Source organism: Argiope bruennichi, chromosome 3, assembly GCF_947563725.1.
Source record: "Argiope bruennichi chromosome 3, qqArgBrue1.1, whole genome shotgun sequence".
In the NCBI taxonomy this organism is placed as follows: domain Eukaryota; kingdom Metazoa; phylum Arthropoda; class Arachnida; order Araneae; family Araneidae; genus Argiope; species Argiope bruennichi.
In genome coordinates, this window is record NC_079153.1 from 28535638 (window position 1) to 28553654 (window position 18017).

Sequence of the window (18017 nt, forward strand, 5' to 3'; positions counted from 1 at the left end):
TTCATTTAACGTTATTTTAATCTTTATTACAACTTAAATTTTCTTCTTATATGTCTCAAACTAAACAAAGTAGCACTTTCTGTAAATAGATTATCAAATTGTTTGTCCTTACGCCTAAGATACATAAATTTTCTTGCTGAAGACAAAATATGTATTTCTTAGTTGCGTCTACTTTTACAGATCCTTAATGCAGAAATCTACACTGTAAAAAAAATGAATGCCTGAATGCTAATGGATAATAATATTATCTTACATTTTTAATTTTTTTTTTTACTTTTTCTGTAATATTTTTGCATAACGTTAATAGTATTTTTGCTTCAAAATCTGCTTCTAGCTATCAAGTGTTACAATTTTGTAAATGCTTTTATTGTATCATCTTTAGCATTGTAAACTCTAAGTATCATTTCTTTTTATTGTTAACAGCATTTTTGTAATTCGATTCTTTTGTGGCATATTCCGAGTAGCATGCGTTTTCATATAATATTTTAGCCCAGAATGTTACTTGTACGATTTCATCCCAATGTCTAAGAATCGTGGTATGTTTGAAATTTTAATTGGCCAACCTTTAGACAACTCAACTTTGCAGAAGCTCGCCCTACCCTCGCTTTATTTTCTTTCTGTCTTTTAATAAAACCTGCAGATGGACTTCCAGACAGACGAAGTCCGACCTCCTATGTCTTCTCCTGCTATTTGCAACACTGTTGAAATAACCATACCTGTTATAATCGGAGAGCAACACATAGCATTATGTTACGTTCATCTTCAAGAGAAATTCAGCAAGCACAAAAATGATTGCATAGAAATGTCGTTAAAATAGTTTGACGAATTCTATCATCTGTTTCTTCAGCGAGATGGGTACAATATGTTAAAAATGAAACCCAAAAATTCTTATATGGTTTGTCGCCTAATATATTCAGCTGTATATAATGTAGTTTAATCTTGATTAACTTACTAATTAATTTACAAAAAAAAGAACTGTTCGTGTGGAGATGATTTGCAATATTATAATATGCTAATATTAATTTGCTATATTTTTTTAGGTTTAGTTTCTATATTTTTTTAGTTTAGTTTAGTTATGAATTTAGTTTCTTATTATAATACGTAATGGCTTTCTGAATGAGTTGAGATATGATATTAAAAAACATTAAATCTTTTTCGATATAGATATTATTATCTCAATTAGTTTTCAAACAGTAAAACATCGAAGAATCGCTTTCAACTACTCTATATAATTGGAGTACTGTACATATTTTCTCTTTTAATAAGTGCTTATCTCTATTTGCTATTCCATTTGAAGAAGAATAGTTAAATTTTAGTTCACATTAATCCATGAAAAATTGGAATTGATACCCACTCTTCAACAATTAATATATTAAAAATTAATTTCTGGAGATGTTTTATTCTTTCTGATAATTGCCCTATTTTCTTTTAAAAAATACATAAAATTATATGTTTAGCTAAAATTTGTGGTATGACCAATACCTTATTTTCTGCATTTTTGTTCTTTATTGTACTGTTAATAGAATAGAACTGCGAAGAAGCAACAAGAACACACGTATTCGCGCTCTGAATGCACATATACTTCACTTGATCGTTTTAATTGTTTTATTCCAGAAGATCGAACGAAACACTCTTGCTTCACGTTTCTAAAAACCTTATTTTTAACAGTCTTTATCAAAATTAATTTTCTCAATATACTGATGAAATTACAAGCATGATAAATCATTTGTTCCCAGTAACGAAGCATTTCCCAACAACTGGTTTTGTGTCAATTAATGAATTGCACTTTATTTTATTTATTAATTAATCTTTCAACTAATATATTATTTACAATTTTTTTTTAAAAAATTCTAAATAGCCCTTCTTAAAATTGAGCGCCCTTCGAAAAATATCTGTGTGAACAAGTTTATTTATCACATATATTCAGCAGAGTCAAAAAATAAAATTTCATGACTGCTTTTTTCCGTTTATTTACTGTTATACTCAGTGTTTTGTTTTTTGGAAAATGTATTTTGTGAATAAATGGAAGTTTTGGAGAATACAAATAACATTAAAAAACATTTATTTCCGTCAACAAACATAATAATATAAACAATAAACAAAATCATATGCACAACGAAAGGATATATTAAAAACGAAAAAACATTTAAGATTATTGCATTGTTTACACTGATTCCTTATCCCGGGGCATACATACTTCCACCACACTTTGAATACAACATTGTATTGAATAAAACTGAAATAATCTTTTACTTTTATTAACTTTTAAATAAACTTTAACTTTTTAAAACAATTCTTCGTCATCAGTAATTTTTTCAAAATTCTTAATTTTAAAATTCCAGTAAATTAAAAATTTCACAGGAATTCCATTCTAATAAGAGTTTTATAATTCATTTTTAAAAAATTTCTGGAAGCCTTAAAATATCAGGGTGTCCCAAAAGTTTCTTTCTCATCGCTATGAATGGCCTTATCTGGCTCTGCTTGTGCAGACATGCAGGTTTATCTATTTGCCATCTATGTCATCGGTTTCGGTCGTATTAGTGATCTTTTGCAGTACAGGCCTGACTACACCCCAAAAAAGTTCTTTTGTCCATTTGGTAGGATTGGAAAGGCGTAATTTTCTACGAGCTCCTTCCTCAAAGTGAAGCAATACATTCTACGAAATACTGTCATCAACTGGATCATGAAAGCTGCCATAGAAAAAAAGCGGCTAGAAATAATGAACCAAAGAGGCGTTGTTTTTCATCAGGACTAAGCGAAACCACATATTGCATTAGTCGTAAGAGAGTTCTTACAGTTTTATTGGGATATTTTACCATCCTGCATACTTTCCATATCTCTCTCCATCTGATTATTACTTATTTTTGTCATTAAAATATTCTCTTAGCCATAAGCGCTTTAAATCCATCAACAAAATAAAAGCGCACCTCTAGGATTATTTCTTGTCCAAAACATAATAATAAGAAAGTATAATAAGACTTCCTGAGAAAAGGTAATAGAGCAAAAGGGTACTTATATAACAAAATAAATAATATTTTAAACAGTAAATATTAGAATAGGGATAACAGAATATTAGAAATAAGAAAGAAACTTATGGGACACCCTTATAGATTGCTACTTATAAGATATTCAGAAAACATTCATTTTATACATTAAAACGGAACAAATTAATAAATTTGCTTCATATAAATAACACAAAAATCAAATTTTATAAATAAATTATGAACATTTTATAAATGAATTAGTTGAAGAAACCGCTGTCAATGGCGTCGATGATAAAACTTTTGCAGACATCTATGTAAATGCTGAGCTGATAAAAAATGAAATGGATGAAAAGTCGTGCATTTATTATTTGTAATTGATCAATTCTGGAATATTGCAGAAATATTTTAGACAATCAGGATTTTTAATATTCATCGTATCAGGTACTTTATTTGTAGCAACGATTCGTCGAACTAAACTCTCCATCCTTTTATTGTTCAGGTTGTACTGAAAGAGGAAACAAAGAATATCTGTAGATCAACAACTTTTGAAAGAAAAACGTATAAAAATCACTTATTCGAAATTATTAAACATAAAGGAATTTTCCTTTTGATTTATTGCCACATACATTGAATACTAAACATTGGGCAATTTATGTTATCTTAAAACTGAATTTGAGAAGAAAAGACTACTGGTAGATCACAATCTAAACATCTGATATAACTATTAGTATTTTACAATTCCACTTGAGGATATGTTTATGTGATTTTATTATTTATAATATTTTGTTTTTATTTAATTATTTTATTTGTATTTTTTATTCTTTGTATATTTATTCATATAGTAAAGATTAATATTGAACGTATATGGCGCAGTATGCGCTAAACCATATGTATGTTTGGAATGTGGGGGAGGCGCACTTAAGCTTGTTTTTGTAAACACTTGACCCTGAGAGTTGGTGTGAAACTGGTGCAAGCAGGCACCGCTCGCTCTTTTGTTAGCGGCAAACAGAATCATTTGTTCGCTCTTTGTTAGCGGCATTTTCTACTTTAAATGTAAATATTATGTGTTTCCTTATATGTGTGTGATCATCGTCCATGTGTGTTATATGTGTGTGTGTGCAAAAATAAATAAGAAAAGACAAGACAGCATCTTTCCCTGGCTTAAATACACACACCCAGCTACAGGATATAAATGACTTTTTGATGGTTTCGTGAGATCAGTGGGTCACGTGATCAGTTATTTTACCCAACGATTCTCTCAATGTAAGCAAGGATTAAGTAGTAAAAAAAAATGGAGGCTCCTAATACACATTCAAATCTTTATCTCTTGTTCTATCTGGCATAAAAATTGCTTATGTTATGTTTACTGATGAAGGTTATTTTTTTTTAATTCTTCGAAATATTGAAGATCTTTTTTATTTTGCAGAATCTAGGACTTTTAATTTTAACATTTATGTGAAAACTATATTTATGCTTGGTTTGATAATGACGTAAGCATAAAAGTTTGATTTCTAATATAAAATTAACTCATTCTCAATTCGATCCTAACAAACTGTGCAAATGACTTTTAACATTTTGAATTAAGACAATAAGAATTCCTTTTAAAAATTGCCCAAAATATTTTATATTATTAAATTAATCTCAGGGAAATATAATAGTTACAAAGTTCCTAAGAGGTATCGTAAATTATAAAAAAAATTTATATCTAATTTTTTTTTTTATTCTTTGCAATTTTAATATAAAATTGAGAAAAACATAAAAGGAATTTAATAGGATGTCCTTTAGATGTCTAAGATCAGTCTTAGAATATCATCCGTTAATATTAGCTGAAGTATGACGAACTTTTACAGATAGACGTGGCAGTGGCGGTGGCGTAGAGAAGGCAGACGTGGCAGTGGCGTAGAGAAGGGGAGTTGTGAGGAAAAACGTTGCCTCAATCAGACAGTACGACGAAGAAAAAGCTTTAGCATATTAATATAAATTATTAATGTTATATAATATAATAGGGTGAGGCGAAAAAATAATTTTTCTCGGGAATCCTTTATCCCTGTTAAGATTCTAAGAAGTTGGATTTAAAATTAATAGCCTATTAATTTAATATTAATTTAAATTATTAATGCCATGTAATATAATAGGGTGAGGGGAAAAATAATTTCCCTCGGGAATCCTTTATCCTTGATAAGACTCTAAGAAGAAGTTGGATTTCAAATTAATATCCCTACTTATTATTCTAGCATTAGCCTTCTGGCAAAAATGTTTAGATGATTATTTTCTATCTTTGTCAAATACAAACTATATCTTAATGAAAAAAATATTACCCTGCAGTAATGTACTCACAGGTATATCTGGTGCTTCTACAATCACTTGAGGTACGTAATCTTCCCACAGTTCCCGGTTGATCGTATTGGCGATCTTTTCTCTCAATTGTGGGGTAAAAGAGTAACCTTTCTTTAGTTTCACAAAAAGCACCGCTCTTGTGTCACCGTCTTTGCCGTCCTGACCCACGCAAAGATAATCTTGTAGTTCTTCCATTTGGTGAACTAAAATATTAATTATAAAAATTTATCAAGACAATGATTTTAGTTCTTTTGACTAGAATATTCTCTGGTCATGATTCATTTTTATAAGGCCTAGATTCTTAAGTTTTATAGCCATTTATTTATTTCAAATATTTTGGGTTCCTCATCTGGATTTTAAAATGTATTTTTAGATTCCTTTCCTTTAAGGTATTTCACTTTTGGAGTTGCGGAGAAATCTTATAAGCCAGATAACAGCTTCTAAATACGGGCAATTGCTTTTGTCTTGTAGTCTAGTTATTCGGCTGTGAACTATAAGGTCCCAGGTTCTATCTTCACTCATAACAATCCGCTACAGAGCCTTGTCAATATTGTCAACTGTAACAGTTTTCACCTATTTTAGTATTGCAAATATGCGGAATAAATTTACTTTTAATGATTAATTGATTAAAAAAAAAGATACATTTTCATATTGGTTGCAGTGATGAAGAACTGAATAAAATCTAAGTCGTGGAAATAATTGTTAGGCAATGAACTTAATATTAATACTCAAAAGTATTTATAAGCTTGGTAAAGCTGGAATAGTTCTTGGTTAAGGGTGTCAAAACAATAAAAATAAAAAAAAAATTATTGCTGAAAAATAGGAAAAAAAATGGATTTACTCCTTAAAGATATATGATTGATAAATTGATGCAGTTAATTGTTTTAATTATTGATTATTGTTTCATCCTTTGTGAAGAGATATAAACTAAACTGTGAAGTTATTATAAATTTATTGGAGGTAAATAATTAAAAGAATCTTAAGGATTACGCATATAGTTTTTAGAGTTTCAGAACGTATCAGTGTCTATCTCTCATCATTATTGAATCTATTTGAAAAAATATTCTGCATAAAAAGTTGTTAAATCGTCATGATGAGACATAATTTTTTTACAGACGTTTGTGATGAATAATGGTTGAAAATTTATGATTTTTTTTAAATTATAAATAATTGTTGTTGTGACTTATGGCACTTTACAAGCCCGCTGACGGTTATCTGTCAGCGATTTAAGCAGAGTGAGTATCTCTTGTTTGTTCAGTAGAGCCAACTAGGGCCAAGAGTACGACTTAATTATTTCATGCGCCTCATTCGCTTACACAACCCCTTTTTAAAGAGGAGCACATTCGCACACCTCACAGACAGAGCACAGAAGAGGAACAACCATGCCCGAACCGGGATGCCCAGATCACGGGGAAGACCCTTATGCCAGAATGCCGTCATAAGTAATTGTTTATTACATTAATAATATTAATTCAAGGGAGGTAAAAAAATTAAGGGATTTCATAGTTTTAAGCGTTCCAGCACGTATCAATGTCTATCTGTCACCATTATTCAATATAATTTGCAAAAGTATTCTACATAAAATAGTAAAATGATCATGATGAGAATAATAGCTGAAAATTTATAACTTTTTAAAAATTATTAGCTATTGCGTTTATAATATTAAATTCAATGGAGGCAAATGACTGAGAAAATCTTAAGGATTATAGAGTTTTAAGCGTTTCAGCAAGTATCAATGTCTACCTATCATTGCTGAATCCAATTTGCAAAAATATTCTACATAAAAAGTAGTTAAATGGTCATTATGATACATAATTTTATATAAATTTCTGTAATGAATAATAGTTGAAAATTTATAACTTTTTAAAATTGTAATTAAATTTTTATTATGCAACAATATTAAATTCAATGGAGATAAATAATTGAGGAAAGAATTATTTAGGCTTAAGCATTTTAGCACACGTATCAATGTCTATCTCTCACCATTATTGAATCTAATTTGAAAAAAAATATTCTACACAAAAATAGTTAACGATGAAATGATCACGATGAAATTTTATTTTTATGCAGTATTTGTAATGAATAATAACCGAAAATTTATAATTTTTTTAAAAAATTAATATAAATGATTGTTTATTATGTTAATAACATATTTATTATTTGTGTTTGTTATAATTGTTTATAAATTTTTAATTGCTCTATAAAATTCTTCTACGTTTTGAAAAAAATATAACTACCTATCACGTTCATTTGAAATATGTCAAGAGCATAGGCAGAATTATCCATTTTTCTTTCAAACTTTAAATATAAACATTTGTTGTTGTTGTTTTTTGGAATAAAAATAAATCAAAATCATTACCACAGCACTTCTTTCCTTCATATTATTTCTCTTTAAACACTTATTATATATGAATAAGCACTTACTTGCAAAGTAAATATCACCAGATCCAAACCTTTCACCATTTTGTTTCAATGTATCATCGCTGTGGAAGAAGGAGACAATTATTTTATTATCTAATTATTCTTCACTGAAGATCGTTGTGCATTAATGAGCTTTTCCTGAAGTAATTACGATAAAAAAAAAGTATTGAACGGCATAAATATTACGTAATACAAATTATAAATGTTAGTCTTAGCACAAAATTATGCTAATTTTCTTTAGCTACACAATTAATTCAATTATCTGTGTGAATAAAAATATTCCATGTGCTCTAAAATTTGCAAAAACAGGTTTAACTACCTCCTTCCAATTACGACAATTCCATTCGTTTGAGGGTTGATCCAACATTCGTCATTCTGACTCCATACACCTAAATAGTTTGATATAAAATATTATTAAGGGTGTCAATAATATACTTAATATATTTTTAACTTTCTAATTAAGTTACTATATATTACCGTTAATGGTTAGTTTGATTAATCATTTATTAATAATAATAACTTCAAATATATATATATATATATATATACATATAGAAAGAGAGAGAGAGAGAAATATAGATATAGATATATAGAACGAATTCCATAAACCATAAATCAAACATTTAAAAGAAAAATCAATATTCAGTTGTAGAAACATTACAGGATTGTATTACTATTTTGCTATATTTTACTCATGCATATAAAACTTCGGAATAAATTTATATTTACTTGGTCCAAATTTACGAGCTTATATCTAATCAAGTTATTCAAATTTAGGATGCAATGTATGCATGTATGCAGTTTCTTTTTTTTTTTTTTTTTAATTTTAGTAATTTATTTTAGACTTTAAATTTACTCAGTTACGTTCATTCAAAATTCTGCAAAGGCGTAACGATGATATTTTTGCTGAAATTTTTTACGATATTTTGAATCTTATATATGTGAACTATAAAGATAAGAGATCATTTTTTTATATTATTAGATTATATTTTAAAAATTGATTTCCTATCAATTTTGAAAAAATATTATATTTCAAAAAAAACTCTTTTCAGTAGAAATTTATATGTTTGTCCATCCCAGTGCACGTGGGCACGATAATTACAAAATATAAAAAGCATAATATATAAAATTTGATAAAAAGTTTTAAGATCTCAAATACAGATTTCTTTTAAATTTTGAACCAAATTAATTTACAAATTGACTGTCTGTTGTTTTATGTCCTGCATATAGATAAATGCAATAATTCAAAAGCGAAACTATTTAAATGAAATTTGGCATGTTATGTGATAACTAAAATTACAATTCCGTATCATGTTTTGGTTTCAATCGGTCGGAAAAAATGTGTCTAAAAGGTGTATTCCAGTTATATTCTCTCTACTACGAAGTACAAAGCACTCATTTGCGGCAGTCATGAAATTAAAAATCAGAGCACTCCTGACTAGGGATTGCAATACCGGACCAAAATTTCAATACCGGTATTCGGTATTTGTTAGATCTGAATACCGGGATACCGGTTTTAATACCGGTATTAGAAATTTTAGAAAAATAAAGAAAACACAGGTGTTTCTTTGTTTTATTTGCCAGTTTTATTAGAAAGGGTAAATATCACAACAAATAATTTGTAACTTATAAATTATAACAGTATATAAAGAATTACAAAAAAAGGAAAGGAACAACTTATTTATTTAAATCACAAAAAATTGTAAATATTACTATTTAGTCTGTGGTACTAAAACAAATTTTTGAAATGTGTTCTTAAAAAACATAATGCATCAATTGTACTGTCATTAAGTCTGAAAAGTAATTTTGTGCAAAAATTACTAGCTGTCAAAAACGCTCTTTCGGCATCTACGATAGTTAGTGGTACTGTTAGCAATGCGCGATATACTTTTTCCAAGTATTTACCTCTAAATCCCTCATCTTCAAATAAATCGATTTCTTATCGGATGGTTTTGGATATAGCTGATTTCTGTATTGTATTTTGGTTCGTTCAAATTTTCTTATTTATCGCAAATTCTAATTTTTGTTCAAGAGACAATTCCTTTTCAATATCGACATTAGTGTCATCATAACCTTCGATAACTGAATCGAATTCTTTTGTATGTGGATGGGTTTGTGGGTAAAATATTTTAAGAAAATTTACTATAAACTTAATCAGGTTTGAATTGGTTCTTTTCTTTTCTTCTTTTTCATTTTTAAAATCAATGTAATTATGTAAATACCATAAGACATTTTCTATTTCGATATGCCTTTCTTCTGTGCGATTTTTCAATGTAATATATAATCTTCAGATAGTGATGTATGCTGTTCTAGTATAATGTGTGCTGTTAGGAGTAAACGGTTCCAACGTGTTTTAAAATCTAGTATTAACATATATTCTGTTTTATTTTCAGTTAGTATGTATTTTAATAATATGTCATCTTTTATAAGGGAACGTTTAAATATCTTAACAATCTTTCGAACTTTATAAATTATAGGAAGCAATTCTTGATGGATTAATATTTCATCCTCAGCCATATCTTCTTCAACAATTATATTGTTATTATCTTCATTGTCAATATCACTCTCACTCTTACTCTCTTCAAAGTTGGAATCCGAAGTGTCTATATCCACAGTATTTGGATTCTTCTGTTCTTTATTTTTTTGGTATAATACATCTATTATTCCTAACTGAATTCCATGAGCATAGCACAATTGCTGATTTGCACCAATCAACTTTCCAACTTTTTTCATAACTGTTGCTCCATCAATCATTATGGATACAATTTCTTCTTTCAGGGATAATCCATGTTTCGCTAATTTAGATTTAAGCAATTAATTATGCCATTAATTATTTAATTAATTTCGCTCGTTAGGGAGACATAAAAACAAAAACGTATACTATTTTGCTATGTTGGCGATCCCTGAACATGTAGTGGAGACCATTTTAAAAATTTCTAGTAAATACCGAAAAACCGGTATTTAAACTTGTGAATTCCGGTATTACAAAATTGTACAAATGGCTCAAAATACCGGTATTCGGTATCCCGGTATTGCAATCGGTACTCCTGACGTTTACGATTTTTTCTGAGGTCCTTATATGGAATAATCGTTGTATGGGTTGGGGTGGGGGGTAGAGTCTTGAAGAAAACATGAGAGAAAATTTTTAAAAAATCACCATTCCGAGTGATTTTTATTTAAGATAAAATAAATATAGCCAACCTTCATATTTGCTGAAATATGTTTCATGCAATCTTCTGTTATCCAAATCTTTCCACAAGTAAATTGGTAAAGAAGGATTCGGAGTTGCTACCACCAATTCACCTCTCTGTCCAACGACTGAATTACCTATTGAATAAAATGCGAATTAAAGAGGCTATGACCTTCGTCAGATAGCAGTATGAAAGAAAAAAAATTCTGAAAATAAATTACATGGCGCATATTTTTCTTACATAGATAATTTTCATTATTAATTTATTAACTGCTGCAATATATCAAGTTCAATACTTAGATGACGTTTAGAATATTGATATTTACACTCATAGAGAAATTAATCTTTAATTCAAATATAAACTGCATAGCCAGACATAAATAGCGTTATAGCGTAATTTAAATGATTAAATGTAAAACTATGTAGATTAATAATTCATTTACAAGAAATAATAGAAAAATTGGTATTAGGAACACGATAATTAGAGACAAAACGCATTTTAAATATTTTGAATTTATAAAGAGGGTAGTTTGAAAATAATTTAAGAACAATATTTAAAGTAATAAGAGTAATATTTTTGTACAAATATTTAAGATTTGTTAGAAATCAATTGAATTTTGGTGTGGGTTTCAACCATAAATTTGGCACATATTATTACCAAAAGAATCATTATTACATTACTTCAAAAAAATATAATATTTTCAAGGGTATTAATTTTGTTTGAGTACTATATTTTCCCTAATTTTATAAAATTTTAAATATATTTTTAAGTTCTAACATAATTTTTCATTGTTTTATTTGCTGCCTTATAAACTTTCACGTTAAGAAAATAGTTGAATAAATTTTGTCCACCATGAAATTGATAATTAAAAAAAATTCAAAGTGCATTTAAAAATAAAAAATGCACAAATAAGGCCAAAAACCGATATCGTGCTACTTTCTTCTAAACAATAAAAATATATCTTAATTTTTTCCGTTCCTCTAAGTATGTTGCCTTCAAATACTTTATGACTAACAAAGATAGAAAAAAAGAAAATTTAGGCAATAACAAAAATCTCGCATTGAAATAATCAGCCATTTTAAGTTTGTCATTTAAAAGTGATAATTGACGCATGCACAACGACACATACAGATCATGACTGGTTATAGAAGTATAATTATATGCATGTGCAGATAAAGCGCCTACTAGGAAGATCTCTTTGGAATGATAATTCAAATTGGTATTATATATCAATCACAATCACAAACTCCGACCCGCCGGAAGGCACACGGAAATACTTGAATGATCGGACCGCCGCGACAGCAATACTGGAGAGAACTATGGTTGAATTCTAAGGGTCATCACCGGCCACGGTACAACCCTTCTCTAAGGAATTACGTCCCGTCATTGATGAGTGGAACCAGACCTCCTCTTTCCGTGTACCCACAGGAGAGGCGAGAACCAACCACCATGCTGGAAACTTCCCATCCTCAATTACGAGATGTCAACCACCGTGGGACGGTGTTATAGATATAAATGGAAACTTCCAGTTATCTCTCCCAATAACGAAAGCAGTAATTTTTTAAATGATGGTAGTTAAAACCTAACAATATCTAAAGTCATGTAATTTGAACAAATTTGATTTTTTTTTTCATCTTAATATGCAAAGCTTCCATCTGAATATCAGTAAAGATAAAATAAATAGTTCTAGAAATTTTTTTGCAAACAGATAATGTATTTATTGTTATTAATTAATGATATTAATTATTTACAAAGATAATTACATCAATTAACATTATAAAATATTTTGGACACAATGCCAAGCAAAGAAAAAAACAACATTCGTTAAAAAAGATTCTTGTAAAAGAAACTACTGCGCAAACCATGTGAAAGAAGAAATTTTAATTACCCTATACAACTAATATATATTTCTATTAGTCTTCAATTTCCGAGTTATATTTGAACTCTTGTTTAAATTTATTGGAGGATGATTCTTCAGAACAGTGTAATTAATAGAATAACTGCAAAAAATTTATAAAAGATTTTTTTTTGTAACAAACTATAGCAAATGCGCCATTAGTGATAATTTGTACTAATAATTCATTAATGATAATGTAACGTTACCATTTCCTGTTAAATAATTCTGCTTACCATTGTGATCGAAGCAATGAATATCTGCTCCCAAAGCAGGTGCTTGAATTTCCCCGCCGAAGGATGGAGTGTTAAAATCGAAACCTGAAAACGCCCCAAACACTTCGGTAGCTCCTGTAAAAAAAGTAATAAGGACTTTTTATTACACATTTTTATTTTATTTGTCTCGTTTGGTGTTCAAAAAGATGTAACTCTATAAAATAATATTTAAATGGATGTTCATAAATATAGATTTTGCAAACTATTTTTGAAATTTTAGAGCTCTCTTTTACACTGATATCAAATTTCGATGAAAATAGAATACTCTGATATTTTTAGAATAGTAATTTCAATCAATATTAATTTTAATTCTACGCAAGCGGTGTTATATAATAGAGAATTTTACACAAAAAAGTCCATTGTAAGTCTCCAAAATTTATGCATAATTAGTATAATAAAAGATTAATAAGTACAAAATAATAAAAATGAAGTTTTACAAGACACTATTACTGTATGAAAGAGTAGAAAATATTTTATCAATACTCTTAGGACCAAAAATATAAAGCGTGAAGCGTTTAAAACAATACAACTTATTTTACAGTGAATATCATAAGGTAAAAATTCCTAAACACGCCTTAAATATTATTATGTAAATACTTAAAATTTAAATTTTATTAGAACATTTCTATTTGTCTCACACTTTCACCATTTTCTAGAACATTCTGAATTTGGATAATGTAATTTTAACCATCCTTTTGATTAATATCATATGAAAATCCAAGCTATTTTATAAAAAAAGGAAATTATAGATATTTATAATTAGATTCCAATCAAAATTAATTCTTGATACTTAAATTTGCAATCAAAAATGTAACAGTACATAAAAATTAAAAATATACAAAAATATAGCAGCACATAAATAGTACAGTTAAAATATAGCAGTACATGAAAAGTACTTACCGTACATGCTACCTACAAATAAGTCCTTCTTTACAGTACTATGAAGGTATTCAAAGTTTTGTTTTTTCACAGGGCTTCCACCGATTCCGATAATTTTTAGATTGTCAAAACTCGAACCAGGGGCTGAAAATAATAAATCATTCAGGTTTAATAAAAAGTTAATAATTTTCAAATAAAAATAAATAATTGCAATTTATTTCATTGCTTTTACCTTAAATAATAGAAATTAAACATTTTTTGATACTTTCATGCCATTTTTACTATATTTTTAGTAATATTTTGCTAGGTCTATAAAAGTTCATGAAATATGATTGTATCAGCAATAAATATTTGTATCGTTATTTCTAATACAATCAGCATTTATGAAGAAATACTTTTCGGTAAAAATTTTAATAAAAAATAGCTTCTAATGAAATTTTCAAATTAGGAATAGTTCTATTTTTTAAAAAATTTAATAATATAAAAAACTTTATTTTTAAAACTATTATGAGTTTCCTTGTAGAATGTCATAAAAACAACAACATCAACTTATAAAACCAGAGGACTTATTCTCTCCGAAACTTTCTCATATATTCTCCAATCCTTCCCCCTTTCTTCGCATTGAATCATGGACCTTGAGTTTGGTCACGAATAGTTTGCATGACATTGGTGAACATTAGATATGAAATATCTATCTAAATCTTTGACGTATATTTAAAATTTTTACTGAATTTATCACAAGATTATGTGTTTTGGATGCCGCTTTACTAGCTTATCTGCAACAAAATTTTACATGTAACTATAGTTGTAGTTACAAGATAACATACCGAATTCCAAAGAATTATGTTCTTATGAGTTACTGCATTACAGTACGAAAATAAGATAGACAGACGGTCAATCGTTTGACGGATTTGGTTTACAATTCAGTAATAGCTATATTTTAGATACAAAATCTGTGTACCAAATTTTATCTTCATAGCTGTTTGTGTTTTGTAGTTATCGAGTTCACTTGTACCCAAACAGCCAGCCAGACAGACAGACAGACTTGTTTTGAATGGATTTCGGTCAAAATTTGATAGAAATGTATTCATTTGGGCATAGTTTCATTCACCAAATTTCAGCTATCTATGCTTTGCTCAATGCTTTTTTGAATCATCGAGTTCATACACTGATTGACAGATAGACATAATGACAAAAAGGCTTTCTTTTTTCGTATTCAAGAAAGTCAGAAGCATGGGAATTCGTCAAAACCTCGATCTCGAAATTTTTGAGGTCTGCCATACTTCCTCTATGCTTCGTATGTTATTAAATTCGTATATTAAATAATCAGTTAATCAACATTTCTAAAATATATGAATAAATCAGATTAATTCTATATGAATCAAACACATACTGGGTTTTATCTTTTCCTTCTCCAATTTATCCACCATGGTTGTGGCGAGGAAGGCAAAAGAGACTTTGTACTGGGAAAAGATGTCCCAGATGTTCGATCCTTTTCTGTTGAAATAAGGGCTTCCATTGTACAAGAAGAGTTTGATGCCCAGAGCCAGACTTGAAATCGGATAATCCCATAGACTCCATCCAACCTTTATAATAAACAAAAATAATTAATTTAGTACATAAAGAGATTTATTTAGCTATAATTCAATTAAAAGTAAATAAAATACGCAAAGGAATTTTTTTTATTAACTTACGAATTTGATTTAAAATAACTACTTAGAGTCTCACTAGATGTCGCAATAATGAGAGAGGTTGAAAAAGAATATTATTTATTTACTCTTCCATGCCGAAAATCATGTTTACTGATTTACCGATTTGAGGGGAGTGTCTCGGAGTGCTTAAACTCAAGGCTCTCAATCTCCACACATACCAAGTGAATAGAGTAATGGCATGGAAATGAGATTACTTAGTAAGTGGTCAGAAAATCATGTTTATATTATTAGATTTTTTTTTTTGTGTGTGTGTGTGAAAACGAAGCACTAATTCCATAGAAATCGTCATCAACATTTTTTAAAAAAACAGACCAGGTTTTCTAGAGAAATGATAATTAATCAGATTAGGAAATTTGAAATTTTTAACTGTGTCTCAGATGATTTTATTCGAAATTATATTAAACTTACTGCATTATGTTACAGCTGTAATACTTTTTAAAGTTCTAATATCAAAAATATTGTCTAGAAAATTCGTAAAAAGAATTTATTACTATCTGAAAAAGCTCAAATATTATTTCAGTTCAAAGTTCTAAAAAACTTAAGATCCACAGATATAAGATTTGTCAAGAAACATTTAGTATAAAAGATAATTTAAACAACTAGTTAGAATAATTTCTATCAGAAAATTTAATTATAATATTCTTAAATGATGCTTATAAGCAGCAGATTTATTAGAGAATTATAAAATGAAATATCTTACTTACCGGAAAACAGTTGAATGCAATATCGCCACATTTCAAATTCAGATGGAAAGCAAAATCTCTCAGTATAGGTATTAGAATCTGAAAAAAAGGGTTTTCAATAAATATTATCCTCATTTTTTTCTTTTGAAGAAAAGATAATTTCTTACAAAAAAATAATTATACACTGTTACAAAATAACTGCAATAAAATAATACAAAATAACAATACACTGTTAAAATTATCATATATTTAAAAAAAATTCATTTGCTGCACAGCATTTGTGAACAAACTATATTAGATTAAAATCTTTATGTTAAATCGATTTTAAATTGAGGCATGCTGAATTAGGTTTTTTAATTGAGTAACTAATTCCATTTTTATGGAGTTAGTTTTTTTAATAAATCTATCATTTTAATTTTTAATTCACTCATAAATTTTGAAAGTGATGCCTGATACTGAGTGCAATATAAGAAAATTAGAATGATGTTGTCATTTGGTATTTTGGCTATAAAATTTATAAACAGATATTTGAATGCTTTATTCGGGATTTTACTGAAAGTAAGATATAAAGCATTTTACTACCCAAGCCAATACTAAATAAGCATAAATCAATAAAAGAATTAATAAGTTCAGTACGATCGATGCTGAGCCGAGATTATGTCAAACTTCTGAGTGCCTTCTGACATGAGTTATTAATTATGTACAAAGTAATAACTTGGTATTAAAAGGGAATCAAGAATGAAAGATCATTATAAAGAATAATTCTTATTATGGACTTTCGTACTGAAAGACGATATGAGATTATCATAAATACATTAACCATGCGCATTAAAGTTCAAAGCATTCAATGTGTGTAATTGCGATTGTGTGTGTGTTTATCTGTATATTTTCTGTTCACAATAACTTTTTTTGTCATCTCTATGACATTTAACAGCAAATTCTAGGAGGTGGATTTCCCTCTATAAAGAGAAAATTTTAAACATTTGTCCTCGTATAGCAGTTCTAAAAATGAGGTTATAATAGCTATCTTACAGCTCATTTGCAGAGCATTAACCAACGAAAAGAAAGGACACATTAATATTTGTTTGAATATTTTTGAACTAAATTAAGTTCAAACTATTCTGTTCAGTTTGTAGTACAATTATGCTGTAAGAGTTACTAATTTTATAGTGGTAATCATATAACTAAACCCATATGACATTAGTACTAGCTTATATTTTTTCGATGAAGTCACCAGCGTTGTACACAACTCGTTTTCAGCGATATGAAAGTCATAGAAAACCTAAAGCACCCAATCGGTCTCAAAGAATTTCAGTAACGAAAGAACAAAGGGATTTCTTCTTTCTGGAATCAAATCAATATCACTGGGATTTGAATTCGGGTTGAATAAATCCCAGTTTCACTAGCGTGGAAATCAGTCATGGATTGCTACAACTGTTCTAAATATTCTCTATTGCTAGACCCTTTCATTCGAATAATCAACCGAATTTTTACTGATTCAGATACTCTAAGAATTTTACAATGCTAGAAATCAGTTTCTCACAATGCTAATGACTTCATGGAAGATCTGTGACTGTTTTAAGTCGGTTCTAGTATGTATAGGCTGTAATTAGATAGTTGACACTATTTTCTAACTTTTGT

At 28.5% G+C, this 18017-nt stretch overlaps 1 protein-coding gene across 1 annotated transcript in view; it reads right to left on the minus strand.

The window, feature by feature from the left end:
* Positions 1–2072: 2072 nt before the first annotated feature.
* LOC129964270 (acetoacetyl-CoA synthetase-like) overlaps positions 2073–18017 on the minus strand; it is a 34714-nt gene continuing 18769 nt past the window's right edge. Inside the window, exons 10-18 of the mRNA XM_056079020.1 lie at positions 16398–16475; positions 15375–15567; positions 14003–14125; positions 13064–13177; positions 10944–11069; positions 8062–8131; positions 7746–7804; positions 5322–5524; positions 2073–3489 (exon numbers count right to left, since the gene is read on the minus strand). Of these exons, the coding sequence (XP_055934995.1) occupies positions 3349–3489; positions 5322–5524; positions 7746–7804; positions 8062–8131; positions 10944–11069; positions 13064–13177; positions 14003–14125; positions 15375–15567; positions 16398–16475 (1107 nt within the window). The 3' untranslated portion in view covers positions 2073–3348. The remainder of the gene's footprint in view (positions 3490–5321; positions 5525–7745; positions 7805–8061; positions 8132–10943; positions 11070–13063; positions 13178–14002; positions 14126–15374; positions 15568–16397; positions 16476–18017) is intronic.